Source organism: Nipponia nippon, unplaced genomic scaffold (assembly GCF_047370975.1).
Source record: "Nipponia nippon isolate SJK-2023a ecotype South Korea unplaced genomic scaffold, ASM4737097v1 scaffold_5, whole genome shotgun sequence".
Taxonomy (NCBI): Eukaryota; Metazoa; Chordata; class Aves; order Pelecaniformes; family Threskiornithidae; genus Nipponia; species Nipponia nippon.
In genome coordinates, this window is record NW_028262369.1 from 78,234,042 (window position 1) to 78,254,293 (window position 20,252).

Here is a 20,252-nt window from a genome sequence, read left to right on the forward strand (position 1 = left end):
GATAAACATGAAGAATTTATTCATTATAAAAAAAGTCCCATGACAGCAATTCAAATAAACTCTCTCTTATGCAGAACTAAATGACAATAATATCAATAAGATTGTATCCCAATAAGCCTGTAAGACGCTAACTTAAAACTCATGAATCTCTTGAAACAATTGGGCAGGCTACGGAAAATACCCTTGGAAAAATATTGACTCACATACACTAGGGCATCTGGGAAAGGATGAAGGTAGTTAAAATAAATTTAAGGCAAGAAATGCTAACGATGCAAGTAATGCGTAACAAAGCAATTAGTGATGCAATGAGAGACAAAAAACCCTATGAAGCTGAAATATTAAGGCATCAAGGAACATGTGAAAATCAAGAGGGATGATTTTTTTTTTTAATGCAAGATTTAACCAACACCTCGTGTTGAATATTTTAGGGTAAGCTTTGCAAAGAAGCATCTCCTGGGTAAGTTAACACATCCAGAAAAAAAGAAGACTTGAAAGGAGCAATGGTAAATGACAGACATAGGACAAAGGAATGTTCTGAATGTAGGAGACAACATATTGGCAGAAGGAAAGACAAGGCAATGCCAAGATTGGGAAAAATACCAAAGGAGTAACAAAGTGAGAAGAGCAAAAAGTAAAAACGAGAGGCAAAAAGGAAGATTAAGACAAGCAAAGCAAAATCCCCAATGACAAAAATAGGGTATTTTTTCAAAAAAAACCAAACCAAACCCCAACCCCACAAGCACCATTCACTAAACACTTAGAGAGGACCAAAGAGGAAAGAAGTGAGAAAGCAAGGTTAGCAGAGAGATAATTAAAATATTTAAAGTAGGATAGTAATGAAATATAGAAGAAAGAAAAGAGCTGACATAAATCATTCTGTGTGGGTAAGAGTGTTGACATTTGGCATGGGGAGGTGAAACAAGAAAATAACCAAGGATATAAGCTAGGAAACTGAAATAATATAATACAGACCTTTAAAAAAGGTATGTTTTGAAAACAGACTGTGTTTACCACAGAAGGCACACCACCATATGATGGTCTGCATATCCAAGAATGGGTAAAAACTACAAAGTAGCTGGTGGTGGAGGAATACATTAGAATAAAGAAGCATATATCACTAAAGCATGTTGTTAAAACAAAAAGCAAAACTTCAGGTGAAATTTGAGTGCCCTGGAAATTATTAGATTTTTGCCACTGGGAAAGGATTTCACCTTTTGTGGACATCAATCAGAACCATGGCATAAACAATGCATAGCATGCAATGGCACTAAGTGTTGAGGATACACAAATGTCTTTCAGCTGTCTTTTTCTATCGTAAATATTAACACACTGAATGAGAATCTGAATCATCGCACTGTTTTACCTCTAAAATATTAGAAAACTTTAGCTATTTATGTTCCAAACAAAGTCAGGTGGTATCAACAAGCAGGCACTCTATTTCCTCAACAAATCTGGGAAAAAATGCATTTGTGTCTTTTGGGAAAGATTGACATTTTCTGGTACCTAACAACAATAAAACTATACAGTCATGTTTTCCCTGCTTTTTCTGGAGTGCCAAGTTCTGACACAGCTCTACTGAGATCCTCCCAACTGAATAAACCAAGAAGTTGAAGCTTCCTCAAAGGGAGCTCTCGCAAAGAGCATTTACTGTATGTTTCAGCTGGGTGGGCACTGTCTGCATCTGTGGAGTTTTTAAAAAGTTGTAACAGGTTCTGCAAGACTTGAATATCCAATACAAGAAACAATGAAATTTAAAAACAAAAACCAAACCAAACCAAAACAAACCCCCAAAACCAAAAACAGCCAAAACTTTAAAATAAACCAGCTGAGAAGTAAAATTTATTTACACCAATAAAAATACAGGGTATAAAATGGAACACGAGTCTTCCTTCCTTCCTGACTTTCCTTTCAGTAATTAATTATGAGCAACTAAGAGGTGATTATATACATGTTGACACTCAATATTAAATAACACGTAGCATGGCTAAACATAGAAGAAAATTACACTTTCATCAAGTCAAATCTCTGTTTTTGTTCCAATGTAAGATGTTTTCTGTTCTTTTTGTTTCCCCAGACAGTTCAAGCAGATGCTGCCTGTAAAAGTCTGACGCGTTTGCACGCTGGCAACAGATCATGGATCATCAACTTGCCCGATAAAGCTATCTTATTGTAATTCAGAACATCCTTACCCAGCACTTGTTCTAATATGTGAACAGTCTGATAAGAGGGAATCTGATATAATCTATACTGTGAATGCAGAAACCTAGAAGTTACACTTTGGCTAATTTAACCAAACTGAACTGCATACAGTCAAATCACTTTAGTCAGCCAGGTAGAAAGATGAAAGCTGTTACTACTATTTTTTTGCTAATGTTCTCAGAGACTGTGGTGCTGGATGCCAAAGCACAGATATCAATTCTCTCAAGAGGAGAAACATTCCTTTCCCTTACCCCCTCAAGCTACTGAAGCAAGGTTTCCAGAGAAAAAAACATAAGTGCTCCCTTTCCAAAAGTACAAGAGTAGTATTTGATGTCTTGCCTGGGAGTTTTTCTTGGCCTCACAACAGTGGTGAAAACTTGCATCTCCTTGAGAGAAGATGCAACACAACTGTAATCTAAATGGCCTTTCATTATCATAAAATAAACCCACTGAAATCATTATTAAGTCCCTGAATACTGTAGTTATAAAGATTTATAACCAATGTCTACTCCAATAAATATTTCTTTAAAATTTTTATGAGTTCTAACTTATAATTACACTTGTGATAGGAAAGAAATACAAGACACTAATTGTTAATAGTAAATGTGTAGATATGCATTATTACCGCACTAACCATGAGTAATGATTAAATATACTGCATGGAATTTTAACATTAATCAAACTGATAACTGTAACAAGCAAATCAATACTTTTCAAAGCACAGCTCCTTTTCACCAAATATGTTTGCAAATAGTGTGATTACTTGTTATTGCATATTCTGGAAATTACTTCAGAGGGCAAAGCACATAGGCATTTGGTGACTTTTTATTATAAAAATAAACACAAACAAATGTGCAATCCTAAGGATAATTACAATCTTGCTAAAATGTGACTAGTATCTAAAAAGTTCGTCTTTCTTTTTCTTCTGCTTCTATCAGTCATTGAATTAATTCCTTTACAAATATGAACATCAATATTCTATTGCTGAGAAAGGCATCTGTTTTTCAATTACATCCCATGAAAGACTCTGGTACCGTGAAATGTACGAGGTGCCTTGTTCTCTCTGCAATACCAAACTATGTGAAGGGATTATCTTTTTTCATGCAAAAATCTAATTTAATTTACTTGGCTCAATTCATTATAAGTGATGTGGGCTACTGAACTCCAACATTAACCATGGGCTATAAAGTATGTTTTGGAAACCCAGAGGGCTAATGGCTTGAAATGCAGTTTCACTTCTTCAGGACTGCACTCCAAACAAGAACAGAATTTTATTATTTTCCTTCATACATCAAGTTCTAACTTGTATCTCTAAGTCACAAGTATGGCAAGTTGCCTGCACACCAATTGCCCTGCAAAATCATAAGCCGAATGCACAATAACTCCACAGAACACAAGTGTTATTTTGTGCCTGCAGCAACCTATGGGTAAAGACGTATGCAAAAAAAAAGCAAGTGTTTGACAAAGTAGACATCACAGGTAAAATAGGCAAGTTTTAGGAAGGCAAATTTATACATGCATTTCTAAGTTGCCAACTGATACGGCTTTAACCTGAGAAAGTGTTCCAGACTTAAACAAAAAAACAACTTTTTTGCAGCCCCCTGCTTTTACCTTCATGAACGACAGATAAGCATTATCACTATTTCATAGTAAAATACCTCTCTCTACAATTGAGTCACACATAGATGAAAGACTGTGTGGTCTGAACATCCTCCCTGTCAGCATTATGGCTCCAACCCCACATAACTTTCTCATCACAGAGCAATTCTGAAGGGGATTACAGGTTTTTTCACTATGCAACAAGGCATAGTAGCAACTATTCAACATTCAAGGCAACAATTCAAATACTACCTTCCCAAAGACCCACTGCAGAAAAAAACCCAACCTCTCTGGATTAAGCATGAAGACGGATATCATGCTAGGCAATGATGGATATCATTGACTGGCACAACCACAAGGTGAGGTAGGCTGACTAAGGATGTTTCATAGCCAGGAAGTCGAAGGGAATCACTCATCGAGTTTACTCCTGAGGCAGCACTGACTGCAAGTCTCTTATGAACCCAGACTTCAATGCAAAGCTTCCCTCAAGGAAGTTAGTTGTGGGAACATCATGTGTCCTCAACTGTGGGTGAGTCTCATCCCCCAAAACAATGTAATGCAATTTGCAGCCTCTATGTGCAGTAGCAATACTTGGTATTTGGGGTCAGGAAAAGGAATTCAATGAGGAATTCAATTTTCCTTCTTTCCATTATTCAGAGAATTTAAAACAGTAACTAAGGCTTCATTTGCCTGCAGCTGTTGCAGAGAGAGAAAGGAAAAAGAAAAAGGAAACAAATCCCCCCCCCCATGAGCTTGCACAATTTAAATCCTGAAGGACCATTTTAAAAGGGAAGCAGAATGCAATTTTAACAGACCCTAAATAGTCTGCTTCATGCATGCTCACTTAATACTGAACCAAGACATTCTTAAAATTTCAAGCAGGGAAATCTGTTCTGGTTACCTTGGTGATAAACTAAAGATAAAAATTGCACATAATTGTTGCTGATGTCACTTCTCCCAATTGTTTCCAAGGTTACAGAGTACCTCAAATAATTGTGATGTTTCATTTCTAGACTGTATTGGAAGCCCATTTTCTGTTCTCAGTAAATTGTTTAGTGCTGCAGGTAATCTATCTAAACCTTATCTAATAAGGCATCAGCAGCCTCTCAGCAACCTCAGGTAATGATGTAGATTTATATGTTGAAAATGTAGCTACCTAGTTCTTTACTGAGCAATTTGACTCCTAGATTATCTCAATTATTTTTATCCTAAGAATCTATTTCCATAGCAAATTATATTAATCAATCATATAAAAATATCTGAACACTAAATGTCTTACTGTGAAGCAGTATTACATGTGAATTACCTACCTGGAAGGAAGCTGTTCTCTTGGCTGAATGGTGGAAAACTGGCTGTTAACTATTTACAACTGACTGATTTTCCCACCATCTTCAAACTCATTTTATGAATCTCCTTAAAAATCAGTAACTACCATATGTAAGGATTACTCTGCTACCCTCACAGTTTTACTGCCTCAGGACAACTACAGACAATGCTGTTAACTACTCTAGTTCTGTCAAGAAATGGGGAGCAGTTTTGAAAACACACTAAAAACAATGTATTTTTAGTCTACAGTAATAAAAGCAAGACTTTGTAGCTCAGCTCTATCCCCTCAATCTAACTAAGTCACATTTCAAATCCTCACTTCTGAAGGAGACAAGTTAGTAGATGTCCATCTACCACCTCTCCTCCTGCTGGATGTGCCTTTCATCACCTGACTGCTCTCAGACTGCAGGGCTTGACCTTGTCAGCATGAAATTTTCCACTAGAGCAAAACAAAATGGCACTTACTGTATCTTAGCAGTCTGTTATTACTTATGCAATGGATTTCGAAAAGTAATAATTTACTTCAGAAACTGGTTGACTAAAACAGTTTATGTGCATTTAATGCATGAAATGAACTGCATATGGAGTCACTAGAAACATCTGTCAAGCATCTCAGCTTCTACCTGGCGTTCAGAGAGGGTTAGAGTGCAGCACAGAGAATGAAACAGAGTATCAGAGGTGATTCTTTTTTGTTTGCTCAGAAAATGGCTGAGAGCTGAGCATGTTTATTTTCATGATTATTCATTTCAGTTTCTCAATGAATTCATTTCAGCTGCGTACATTTCAGCTCTTCTGTGTGTAATTCCCATGAATATTCTAGCAACAAATATACTGGCAGGAATGTTTGCTGAAACAATCTGTTTTAAATAAGCAACGAAGAATATACATATAAAACAATACCCTTCTATTTGTAATTGCATGTATTCACGAGAAAGCCAGTTGGAGGAGACACTCTTAACGAATCAAAAACCAGCAACATAGTATGCAGGCAAAGCCTTCCCTAACAGCTGAAATAGTAAATGCTTACAACAGACTATTCAACAACAAGCCACAGAGCATGAATTACTTGCTGAAATTAGGCTATGAGTACATCTGAACAAAGAACGCATCTGGAAAATCAAATTCTATCTGCACACAACTTATGAAAAGGAATAGAAAGACAAAATCAAACAGTTATGTAGTTGGATATAAGTTATGTGAGAACTGAATAGCTAAGGAAAGAGAGGAGGGAAATTGCACCAAGATGATTTAATTTTGGGGCTGATTCTCTGCTGTTTTATGTAGTATATAAAAATATTTATAATATTTCACCGCTTTCTCAAATATATTAAAATGTCATAAGGTAATGGGGAACAGATACCATTTTGCTACGATATGGCTCCTAACTGCATACATTTCAATTTTTAGATCTACTGCCAGACTTGAAAGACTAGTTATCCATACATATTTGGTACGGTCTTCGACACAAACAGCTCTCTGCTTTTTAGACATGGATGATGTAATGAAGGCAACACTACTACCAGCCACTCAATACTCATTTCAACCCTGGCACAAATCTATTTAAGTCTGATATTCAAACCCTAGGATGCATTTGACTTTTACCGGTTCATATACCTGTTAGAAATTAATTAGTAGTGAATAACTCCTATACATCTTTCTCAGGGCAGAACCCCTGTCGCGGCATGTTTTGGCACTGTTGCAAACCATGAGACAATGTGATAGTAACAACATTAAAATATCTTATCCTCACAGCACAGAACTCTTTCCCCATGGAATTAATACATGACTTGCCAGATTATACAAACAAAATGCCAGGACATTCATCCATCACTAGCAGTGTACCCCAGGGGTCAAAGCGGTGCAGTCCCATTCAACATTTTCATTAATGATCTGGATGATGGGTCAAAGTGCACCCTCAGCAAGTTTGCTCATGTTCCAACCTGGGAGAAGCGGCTGATACACCAGAGGGTTGTGCAGTCATCCAGAGGGACGGAACGTCAACAGGCTGGAGAAATGGGCCCACAGAACCTCATGAATTTCAGCAAAGGGAAGTGCAGAATCCTGCACCAGTATATGCTGGGGGCTGACCAGCTGGAAAGCAGCTTTGCACAGAAGGACCTGGGGATCCTGGTGGACACCAAGTTGAATATGAGCCAGCAACATGCCCTTGCAGCAAAGAAGGCTAATGGTATCCTGGGCTGCCTTAGGAAGCGTGTTGCCAGCAGGCTGAGGAAGGTGATCCTCCCCCTCTACTCAGCACTGGTGAGGCCATACCTGAAGTACCATGTCCAGTTCTGGGCGGGAGAGATACCGGAGAGATACCGGAGAGATACCAGAGAGATACAAAGCTCCTGGAGACAGTCCAGCGAAGGATCACTAAGACTGAAAAAGGGACTGGAGCACCTCTCACATGAGAAAAGGCTGAGACAGGTGGGACTGTTTAGCACAGAGAAGAGAAAGCTCAGGACAGATATTATCAATATTTATACATGTATGAAGGGACTGTGTAAAGAAGACTGAGCCAGGCTCTTTTCAGTGGTGCCCAGTGACAGGGCAAGAGGCAATGGGCACACATTGAAACACAGGAGGTTCCACCTGAACATCAGGAAACACTTTTTCACTGTGAGGGTGACCGAGGACTGGCACAGGTTGCCCAGAGAGGCTGTGGAGTCTCCATCCTTGGATATACTCAAAAGCTGTATGGACATGGTCCTGGGTAGCCTGCTACAGGTGACCCAGGTTGAGCAGGAGGGTTGGACAAGATGACCCCCAGAGGTCCCTTCCAGTCTCAGCCACTCTGTGAAAGAAGATATAGCCAAGCACACACACGTAGTGACATTTTCAAAAACACATCAATGATTCACTTTCTGTGAAATCAGTGATCCTGAACTCTGGAAAAATCAAACACAGAATGGAGATTAAAAGAATTTTGACAGAAATGAAACACAGAAGTGCTTCTCAGAAATTCCACTAGCTACCTAACAACATATTTCGGGACCTAAATAATTTTGAAAATCTAGTCATATTTGACTTGTTCAAGATTATATGAGAAGTCTGTAACCTGCTGAAGAACTAGTAGTAGTCTTCCCAATCCACAGTCATAGATCTGTATTCTTCTCCACCTACAGATAGACTCTATTCTTGAATTGCTTTGCTATTCATATATCAGCAAAGGAGGATCCTGAGGACCTTTTATTTCTGCTCATTAGATATTTCCACAGTACTCTTAGATGTAATGTGTCACCTTACTTTTTTAGTATTCGGGATTTTCTATAAAAATGCAATCACAAAGTAATGAAAGTCCAATGTATCAGACAATAAAATAACATGTAAAAGTCAAATTATTCCTCAGACGAGTATACATAGCTTTTATGGATATCATGATGCCCTACCTATAAGCATAGGCAGAATCTGGCCTTTTGAAGTAGTTTAGTCACATTGCTGTAACTGCATTTCACATTCCTATTAAGAAATAAACAATACTGTGCCCTGAAACTTGTATACCTGCTGTCAAATTGTTCATCATAAGATGTATATATATATAAGATATAAGCATGTTCCTTTAATTACTTTAAACACTTCATTTTAAATAACTATAATTCTATTAATTCTTTTGGTTTTTGTTTCACAAAAGCAATCAACTCTAAGCTTTACTGTCCTACAACACATACTTGTATTTCTTTACTGTTCCAAGCAACAGCAGTAAAAGTGTACGCTCCATGTTATATCAGTATCATGCCAACACCAATGCAGATGGCAAGATTACAAAAAACATTGGTAAAGCCAGCTGCAATATGAAAGGCTACGCTAGAAAATGTTAGTATTTAAATGTTACCTCCAAAAAATAAGGTCCCCACAACGGTTCATACCTGTTCAGATGGATGAAACTACCTGTAGTACACCAGGTGCTTCACACTGGATACAACAAAGAAAAGTGAAGGTACAAATATTTTGGCTCCTCTACCTCATGACTGGCCCACAGTCACACTATCTGTTGAAGTGAAACAAGTCTATTCTCTCCTTGACATGACAATACCTTGAAAATGACAATAACTGAGTACTCTTTAAGGACTTTTTCAGGGATCATTACCAACATTAAAGATGAAGTGTATGTTTGCACAGAAAGTACAAAGATAATTATACTGCCTACCTGCAAACTACCAGGAAGCTGAAGCTGGGATGGGGTAGGAGGTGGAGACACCAGGTTTGGTTCTGCTAGAGCCGGGTCAGCTCCTGAAGCAGTCAAGCATCACTAAATTCAAACTAATAAGCACTCCCAAGAGCTTTAGGTCTCAACGCAGTACAACAGAGGTGAGGAACTACACCATTCAATGAGTACTCATAACCTCAACCCCATCCCACTCCTGGCTATTTAACATGAATTAATGAAGCGTAATAATTTTAAATGAAATTTCATTTAATTCTCAGTTTTCGTGAGTTGGAAAATTAAATAACCATTTCTTATCACCAATCAGTTTTAAAACAGGTACCTTCTACTGTTTTCAGAAGAGCAACACTTGACTGGTACAAACATGAGAGGAGAATTTGGTTCAGTTTCTGTTAGTGTCAGCTGTCAGTGTAACCTAGAAAATTGCTCTTAATTTGCCACCTCCCTGTAAACAGGATTGTAAAGAGACAGATCCTGAAACACAGGATCTTTGCAACATGATCCGAAATCCTCACTTTACACCAGTATATACACCCACCCTTTCCAGGCTACAACGTACAATCTTTATCTCCTCTTTGACACAATACTTTTCATAGCCATTACTTTCCGAAATTCCAAATCACTGCTACCTTAAGAGATAGTACTGATATGATGTAACATTTCTCACAAGATAACATCGTTTAAAGAATTTATGGACCTATTTCACTTTAAAAAGCTTAGGTATAATGGTATTTGAGAATCTTTCACTTCGTAATATTTTGCCAAAACAGACACACCTAAGTAGTGGCAGCAGATGGAAAAGGTTAAAAGTATCAACTCCCAAATCACCAACTTTGCCAGGCCACCTTCCCTTCATAATTTAGACCCTTCTGTTGGAGATTTGAAAATATATTCTAGACAGATGACATGTTAACAGAATCATTTCATGGTTCAGTGTCTTCGCAGTATGATTTATCTCTATCTCTAGGCACTGGAGGTCCCTTTTCAGGAGATTTATGAGTTAGATTCAAGAATTCATTTTGATGAGGGAGAATGTCATTGCAAAACAGAACATTAACATTTGCTCTAAGATAATGCTTCCTTCTCATTAGCAGTTTTAAGAATAAGTCTCATGCATGTGGTATCACAACTGTTTCCAAGACATTGCACATTCATATAATAAAATGTTCATGAATGAAAGAGGTTTTTAAAATTTACATTGGTCCATGAATTCGTATCCCCTTCTCTTCCAAATCCACATAATACATACAGAAATAAGGTCCCGAAGGCTAGTGTCTAATGAAACATCTGACTTAAAATTTAACTGGCATTTTCTTCTTCACTCCACTTCTGCTATCATGTATTTGCTGCAGACACTACATTTTCTGTAGCACAAGAAAAGCGGTTAACCACTGGAAGATGCTTAAGCATCTGGCCCACAGCTCAGGCCATACTATCAAAAGTATGAAGTTAATACTTACACACCTTAAAAAAACACAGTATTTTCAAAAGTGCTCAGCATCCAGCATCTCCTGCTGTGAAACACTGGTCAGGTTTTCAGGGGAGTGCAGCACAGTGGGATCACCTATTTTTCATGCCCAACTTGAGACTGTTGGTGAATTCTGAGGGTTCACCTGCCCTCTGGAAATCAGCTATTTTCTTCAGATAAATTCAATCTCTAATCAGATTTTATGTTGCTCGACTCAATGAAAGGAAACCTTTTTACTGTTCTGTTCAAACAGAGACTTCTGATAGCTGCAAGACAGAATTCTAGATGCGAGACACTAAGTGTGTCTGATTCAGGAATCAACAGTGTCAGATCACCAGTGCATATATGTCACCCACTTTACACTGCAGGCAGTTTGTAGTTACAGTTTAAAACACACTAAAGATGGAGGACAGGGAGCAACACATCTGTTTGCAGTCTTTCAACTAATGCTATTTATCTAACAGAAGCATTTATGGACCTTTCACTAGAATCTTTGTAATAAAATCCTTACACACCAACCCACACCCACCCCGAACAAGATGGGGAAATAGAACTGCAAATAAGAGATAAGTCATGTTCTTTATTTACAAAGGCACAGCAATCAGACAAGACAGTTGCTGCTCATGTTGAGGAAATGGAGGAGACAAAGAGAGAGAGAGATGATTGAGGCCTTGTTATCTACAATGTCCTGTTAAGAACTATCTTCCAACAAAACACTTTCAGCAGACAGTATCCTGATCAGAGACAAAAGTGTTTGTATCTTTCCAGCAATGCTGAAAGGACAGAGATGTGAAAACTATACAATAAAAACCGTTACAAAAATACAGAGCTGGGAGCCTCAGAGCACTGATGGAGAATGCAAAAATCAAACGTCTTAGTGCCATCAGAACTTTCCATATTATGAACTTCTGCCTTACGGACCAGCCTCCAGTCTTATTTGACAGCTCAAAGGGCTATCACTACAAGTTCTGTCATTTCTATATAAATACTAGCCTGCACAGAGAAGTGCAACTGGGAAAATCCCAATTTCAAGAGTCTTCCAATGAGATATATGCCTAGGATGGGATAGAGAGAATGTTTATCGCGACTAGAATGTTTTATTGTGACATATGTTGTTTTCCGTTAATGTCCTCTGAAGAGAGGAATGTTAAAATATTTCAAATAGAAATGACACCGATAGATCTGGATCTAAAGGGGCATAAGGAGCCTCCTCTTCCAGCAATGCCATATGACCTAAACATATTGAGGTCCTATGATGTATCCACAGACATGCTCCTTTGCAGACCTCTGAGCCATTCAACATGGACCTTAGTCCATCCCTGGTTCAAGTTACATAATTCAGATGTGGACCTGTGTTAGTTGGAGGTGGCAAGTTTAACAGAATCCTTAAGTCTGGGAATAAAAGTCTTCATTATCCCAGAGAGTTTCCTGGGGACTGAAATTTTGACTATGCTTTGCTGAATATTTAATTTTCTAAAGCATTGTCACTCTGACCTTCCCTTCCATAGTTATAACTGCTGTATAGAAAGTATAGAGAAGTGTAATTTCTTACCTACTGGAAGAACATTTAGGCTTTATAACTAGTACCATCTGAATTGAATACCTTATTTGCTTCCTGTTTAAAGAACACAAACAGCATAGGATGTTTGGCTACCGTTAGCTTTTCCCATTTTCCTGCTTAAAATCGCACATGAAAACAGGAAAGGCCTAATCCTTGACTTGAGTTCTACACAAGAAGACATCTCCAAAGATCTTGGGGGTATGTAACTGCTGTGGCTGTTAGTACAAAATCATTCATTCAGTGGTTGATTCAAACCCTATAAAGTCAAAGTAAAGACTCACATTTCAATTATATTCATTTAAGACTAAGGCCTAGCTCCACAGCTCACTAAGTTGAAACTCAATGCCAAGGCTAACAGCACAATTACTGGCTGTCTCTAGCAAAAAGCCAATGACTAAACTGACAGTGAAACTGAACTACTTTATTCCCTACTTGAGAATGGAAGAATTCTGTGGAAACACACACACACAGATTTCTGTATCTAGCTTTGGCAATTTCGCCATTACTAACATTTTAAAGTACATTCATGAGAACAGATTAGTCAGTGCTTGATAACAAAACTTGAAAATTGTTACAAAATTTTCTGCTAACGTAAAGAAATCAGTAGCACACAGAACAGACCGGTCTAGCACACAGAAGGCAGCATAAATAGAAATATATGGATCAACTGTAGTCAAGAATGTAAGGGAACAAGGAAATAATTCCTGATAACTCTCTGCCTGAGTGATGTCCAAGTGTCATTTACTGTGAATAGCAATTTCACCTCTTCTCCAAACTAAAGTCAAATCAGCCCAATCAACAAAAATTATCTTGGGAGAACACATACAGGAATCAGATATATGCAGTAAATCAATAGCCCATTACATTTATTGCTCATTATTCGCAGTACCTTTTTACACTTCCAGATAAAATGGAGCTGGACTGTAGGGTACCACAGTCACAGCATAACTGTGCAGCATGCTTTGGTGTCATTTGCTATTAGTGCATTTAGTACATTTAACAATAGCTGAAACCTGATTTGCCAGTTTTACATCAAACCACAAGAAACCACAGCTGAAAGAGGAGCCCTTATCAACAAATTAAATTATGTATGTCTTTGTCGGAAATTAGAGTATGGGTACATACACAAGGCAGGAGTTATATAAGGTTATATTGCTTCCTGACCCAGGTCTCGAAACTACCTCCAGAATCCCAGAATTAAAGTGTGTACCTTAGCAGTCAGCTCCATTGTACTCCAATATTAATGTGGTTTGAATGGCAAATTACAGTTGTGAGATAATTTCAGAAACTGCTAACCTCCTGCTAGTGGCCATTTTCCAGGTGAAAGCAAAACCTAGCTGAATGAGCTCTTTCTCATTATATCCCTCAGGAGCAGTAAGCTCCAGACTTGACTTGAGAGCAGTGATGTCACCATTCATGAACTGAGGGCGGTCAGCTGAGTGAGCCCTTCCTCCATCTCACCAGATGTGCAGAACTACATCTTGATTTAAATGATGGGCAGAGCAGAGGCAGCTGTAGGGAAAGCTCAGGCAAGCAGCCTCCAACAGGAAGCAGGAGGCAGCAGGCGCTAGTGGTTACCACCCCTCCGCTGAGACAAGAATTTGAGCTGCATGAATACGCTTCCTCTCATTCACTCCACTCTAACCTAAGCTGTTTGACTACAGGTTATCAGCAGAGCAATTTTAAGACATGAAGATCCCTGTGGACAGCACAAATGCCTCTGGAGATGTGACAAGTGCTAGTCTCAGTTAAGAAATTTGAGTCCAGAGCCTAACTGTAGTCTCTGAGCCAAAAAACATGTCAGAGTTTTGGCTCAAATGCATGATGGATGCAGAGAAAGTCTTGGGCAAGAAACTGAGAAGCAATAATGAAAAAGAAAAGAAAAAAAAAAAAGAGAAACAGCAGGGTTCCTTTCGTTTTGATTGGATCTTACAATGACATTAAGTCATGTGGAGAGGGGAAATAGGGATTGACTGTACCCTTTCCTCTTCTCGTAAGGCAGCTAAGGGTTATCAAATAAAGCTAGTGAATGGCACACAGAGTTCTTCCAATAAAATATAGCTAATCTGTAGGCTTCTTTGCTACTAGATGTTATAGTAGGTGAGAATTTGTATTGGATAAATTCAGAGATGATACTCAAGGATACTAACTACCTAAAAATGACCAAATGGCTTAACATTTGCATTTATAGCTTCAGACACAGGTATTATCATGAAAGCAAAAAGTGTAAAGATGCCAGGTCCCTGAGCTCAGAGGATTTTGGACTGAACAGTCTCAGAAGGTGAGCTGCAATGCTTCTATATGTCACTGCTCGAGCACTCAACAGGCAGTGCTTGGAAGAACCACTTGAAAGTTGAAACCTGAGAAGAGCCTCAATGCTCACGTTGAAAACGCTGTTAAAAATGTGTGAATTGCAGCACAGATATCAGGAACTCCACTGAGATTACTTCTAAACTGTCAAACTACTATAAGAGGGGAATGCACCTTTTGGTCATATTTACTGTCCCTCTGAATTGACTTCAAACAAGCACCAGGAGAGAAGCTCTATGTCCTATACCCCAGGCCCTTATGCCACCCAGTACTCATCATAGTCCACTTTATCTAGTATGAAAGCAGTTACCAGCAGCAGGGTTATAGCTCATAAAATGCAAAGCAGAGGGAAATCTCTCAACTTAAAAATGGCTACCATTCTATTTAGTAAACATACCCATTATTAAATTAATCAGATGCTTCACCTTTGTTTTGCTAAGTCATACAGAGATGCAACAGCAAATAAGAGGTAAACTACAGATAGAAATCAAAGCCTCTACATGCCCTATTCTATGTGTCTTCCTATTGTTTGCTGTTACTTTTGGTATGACTTCTGTCCTTTTCAACTGTTTTGAGCATTGAAAAAATTTATAGATTGCTTTAGTAACCTGAAGCCTCCCTTGCTGCTTTAATTGCCAGGACCTGTTTTACACTTGTGCAAAGGCAACAAGATGAACCGCTGCTTCAGTATGAATAATTTTGCAAAGACTGGTGGCAGTTCATGTCTCAGCTGGGAAGAAGGAGATAACTATATGACGCAGAACCCAGCACAACTGCATCTGCATATAGACAGACTTAATCAGAAATGCAAATTGCAATCAGAAGAAATTTTATAAGCCTGTGATAACTGTGAAGATAACAAAAGGTCAAACACTTGTATTGCTGAAGGTTTTCAACTGTTATCAGTCAGTGGCGATTCTTTCTTTATGAGCAAAATGTGGAAAAGACAAGTACATGCCAGTTTAATCAATAACGGACAAATTCTTTCTATATTTCTTCCATTATTACAACTGTTCTGTTGTTAAACTCTATTTTACACTGTCAATCTCAACTTATTCAGGAAGGCTCAACAAAATGAAACCAAAAATAGACAGCATGAAATAATACAGCTAATTTACATGACTATACATAGAGGGAATTTCTAGCTCTTTTTCATATCCACGTATGACAATCCAAATCTTCACATTTTAACATCCTTGGATAAATGAAAAAATAAATTATGAATACAGTTTGCTGAAACTGCCAGACTGCTTCATAGCATTGTCAAAATTGTGTCGTTTTTCTCCCATAATAAAACAAGCCTAAGACTCTAGGGGAATAAAATTTTAAAATGTTATTCAACAGTTACAAATGTTGGCCTCTTCCTCTTTTGAAGCAACTGTTTTCATCAACAGTAGCTAAGAGAAGTACTTTTGAAGAAGGGAGGTACCTTGATATTATATGATTTTATATTTTAAGATAAGAATAAAATAAATATGTCTTTATCATTTCAAGGCATTCTAAATATAAATTATTATAGAAGTCAGGCTGAAAAAAACCCCATCTTTAACATTACAGCTTTTTAATGTCTTTCCGTATAAGAGACTTAGGATTTGAAGCACAAACGTTTACTAAATATTTCTTTCTCCTTTGATTAGATTGCCTTTGAACAAACTGGTGAGTAAAGAGAGCCATCTAGTGCCATACCTTGGAATTTTAAAAAGGGTTTTTACCGGATGCATGTCAAATAAAGGAGGGTCTCCATCCCCCAGTTCAATAGCTGTTATTCCCAAGGACCATACGTCACATCGAGCATCATATGAGTAGTCATACTGTTGTTCACAAGCAATGACCTATCAGAAAAAAGCAGAGAAAACAACGCTTTAACCTAATGTACAATTCACGCCATCCTAGTATGACATGAAAATACTTTTTTGAGTCATGTCTAAAATCCTATGTACCTTTCAAATCCATATCTTTGCCTGTATACCCCAGTTAGGAAAAAACCCACGAAAATGTAACAGTAAATTAGAACTTCTCTTAGGTTTGTTTTCTTTAAAAACAATCTCCCTCTTTTTTGAAATACATTAAGCTCCATTGGATGCTTCAAATATCTATACAAAGAACATCACTCTGCTAAATTTTGGTTTTGAAAGCACTTCTTACAGAAACCTATTACAATAGCAAAGAACCCTATTGATGTTATTCTTATTAACTTCTATGACTATTCATGAGGATAGGCTGATTTGCACAGCTGTTTTTTAGATAAGAATATTCCATCAGTCATTTCTGCCAATTTTATTTTTTTTTAGTTTGTCTCTACTAGATTTAAGTAATTTAAAAAAATCTTCATTAACATACCATGTACTTTGTCTAAGAAAAACTGAAGTTAACAGGAATCTCTCCTCGGACATCAGAACTGTTTTACATCACAAACTTGACACACACTTCCAGCTAACCCACTGTTTGCCTTCTAATCATAAGCTAACTATTCATAGAAGCTGGAAACAATTCTGCATCTAAATATGAGATTCAAACTCACGTTTAAATTTAGCCCTTATCTTTGCAAAGGGATAAGACAAAAATCGCAGCTTCACTGCCTTTTATTCTATCATGATTTGGAATCCTGTCTTGAGTTTGTCTTCCCAAATCTCATCAATTAGACCAACTGCTTTGAAAAGTTATCAGATCCCTGCATATTGCTAGTAATGGCTTCTGTGATTTTTTCCATGGTTTTAAGTATTGTTACTAACTTGTAGTTAAGATAAACAGAACTTCTGACAGCATGTCCTAGGGTGGCTGTACCTATGTTCTAGAAGAGATTTTTTTTTTTTTTTCTTTTTACTTCTGTATTACATCTTAGTTCTTGTGTTAGGGTGTCAGTTTGGGACAACGCTTTGCAGAGATGCCACATGCAAGTCAGCACCCCAGGTAGCTGCTGGCAGAAAGCCACTCACAGCCTCCTGTAAGAAAACCTTTCGTGGAGAAGCTGCTGATTCCAGCTTAACCTCTTGGTTACTTTCTCCATAAGTTGCACTAACAAACAGAGGCATTCCTGCCTCCCGTAGAGATTCTATCCAGCAGGCCCATAGGACCTGTCCGTCTCTTACTCTGGGACTCATGACCCCATCATACAGCACTCATAACTTATTTTATCAGAAATCAGGGGTGTTGAACATACTAGTTAAAATAATACCAAAATGTATTTTGGGGAGGGAGGGCAATAAAGTTGGACATTAGTTAATTCCTTTGCTATATACTAATAGCTCAGTTCTTTTCCTAGAGCAAATCAGTCCAGAAAAATTAAGACCTTTCCTGAATTTTCTATTAATGGTTTGACAAGTGTCGAGATCTCTCTCTTCCTCCTCAATTTTTCTAGGTTAGTATGCCAAAGAAATTTCTTTTCATACCCTACTGACAGTGGTATTTCCCCTTTATTGCCGTAATGTCAAAGAATCTTATAGAGTATTAGACCAGTGTTTCTCAACTACTGACTGAGGAACACTGGTGATCTGTAAGACATGATAAAGTGGTCAGCAAAATGTCTACAAACCATCTAAGAAAAACATACATACACATTCCCCTATACATCAACTATCAAATAAACAGAATGGGGAAAAATGAAAGTAAGCACTGCAAAAGAGGGTTCAGGGATTTTTTTCTTCAACTCGAAGAGGCAGAGTTTTGTTAGCCAATGAGGTGTTTTTTCAAAGTTGTCACACAAAGATCATTTTCCTGTCTCCTTTCTCTTCAACAGAATGTCTTAAGTGAAAGCTCTGAAATATTTCTTAGTTCAAAGAGTTCATTATAGGCTGGATCTCATCCCAGAGATTCCTCTATCTCTTAAAAAAGATGAGTTTTACTGTGCAGTAGATAGATAGATTCTACGCAACTCAAGCAGAGCGCTTTAAACCACCACCCTTATTTCAGAGGCCTATGTGATAATTTCATTCCCTTATACCATGCCTTAGAGAGAAAGAAAGAAATCAAATTTGATGTAAAAACTTGTAAGAACGTCAGTGTGGAGATCCATCAGAGACAGATACTTAAATAATGTATTCTAAAGAGGCCATACTTGGTGTTGGCTGGAGTTTCCTTCATTGCAGTTTTGCTCAGAAATTGAAAGGGAAGCTTGTATTTCTTGACTATTTTTGTTTCTTTATACAGTTCCCCAAATCATCTGTATACTCAAGGACACTTCCTCAGAAAAAAAAAAAAACAAACAAACCAAAAACCAAAACATGCAAGTCAGCTTCCAAGGCCAGGACTCCGAAGTTGCAAGTAGCTTATCCATATGTGACTAATTAAATGCAATGTGTCCTCCTTCCTTTTTTAACACATGAAAAATATTTATCTGCTTGGTTAAAAAGCTGCTAGAGCCCATCTCCTGGAAGTGACTACCTCAGAAGTTGCCTGGTTCTCATCAGTGTGCTGAGTCCTTTGCAGCTATTTATCTATTTGTTCTCAAACTTTATGATGCAGAGGAATGTATTTTCACTTTCAAGGGAAGGAAAAGAAGGACCTGCTCAAGGTCACAGTGGACTTCGTCTGCAGTGCCACAAACATAGCTGGTTTCCCATATTCAAAGACACCACCACTTTTTCCTCTATAATCATATCACAATTGCTTCTAACTACAGGCCGATGGCAAAACTTGCTATTTATCTCAGTCTTAGAAAGTTTAACAAGCTAACTAAAATAATGAGCATCTGCAGGCTTTGCACTCATAATGGATGGGGAAAAGAAAGTATGCTGCAACTGCTGTTTTAAAAATGAAAAAAAGTCTTTGAGCTTTTCTCAGCTTCACAATGTACTACCTGCCAAACAAAAAGGAATGCATAACGCATCTCTGTATGTCTTCTGCTCCACAGCTAACAGCTACATCTCCAGTAAATATGGTACATAGGAGTAAAATGACACTATGGCAAAATACTGGCACTTAATCTACATTCTCTTTGTTTACAAAAATTCAGCCAGTGCACCATGCAACCCAGCATGTTTTAGACAGTTAGCTTGACTCCAGTGAGACCAGCCTCACAGAAAACATACAAAATGAGCTGTTCTTCTGACATCGAGTATGCAGCATGTATATGAATTTAATGATCACTCTGGTTTGAAACAAGTTTGCAGTTTCTGTGGGATTTATTATTAGAATCTTACCAACTTATGCACCACTTAGAGAAACACAAATGCCACTAATTTTAATTTTTAAAGCAAGAATCAAATTTTATAGTTTTTTCCTTGACGAAAGGTGCACATTGGCAGTGTGCTTTATATGTTGGCTAGCAGATAATACTCTACCTTGAAATCTGAAGGAGTTCTCTCAGTCATAGCTTACCAGCTAAGTCCTTGGGAACGCCCCAGTCCTGTTTTGCCTTGGAAAGTATTGCAACTCCCTGCAGAGCAAAAACCTCTAAAGGCCAAATACAAAAAGGAAAAATGCCATTGACTTATCTTTTATTATGTTCCTGTCTCTAGCGAGAATTCACAGATACTTATGTTTTGGAAACATCTGTCCTTTTTGGTCGGAGTTCTGGAGCTGAGAGTGCTTCTCAGCACTGCTGATGCCTGCTCTGCCCAGTGGGGCATGAAGACAGAGTGCCCAGAAGAAATGATCTGCAACTGAAGAAAACTCTACTTCCT

The 20,252-nt window shown here is 37.9% G+C and overlaps 1 protein-coding gene across 1 annotated transcript in view; it reads right to left on the reverse strand.

Moving 5' to 3' along the window:
- MYO3B (myosin IIIB) overlaps window positions 1-20,252 on the reverse strand; it is a 206,722-nt gene that overhangs the window by 144,226 nt on the left and 42,244 nt on the right. The window contains exon 8 of the mRNA XM_087731497.1: window positions 16,318-16,463. Coding sequence (XP_087587623.1) covers window positions 16,318-16,463 — 146 coding nt within the window. The remainder of the gene's footprint in view (window positions 1-16,317; window positions 16,464-20,252) is intronic.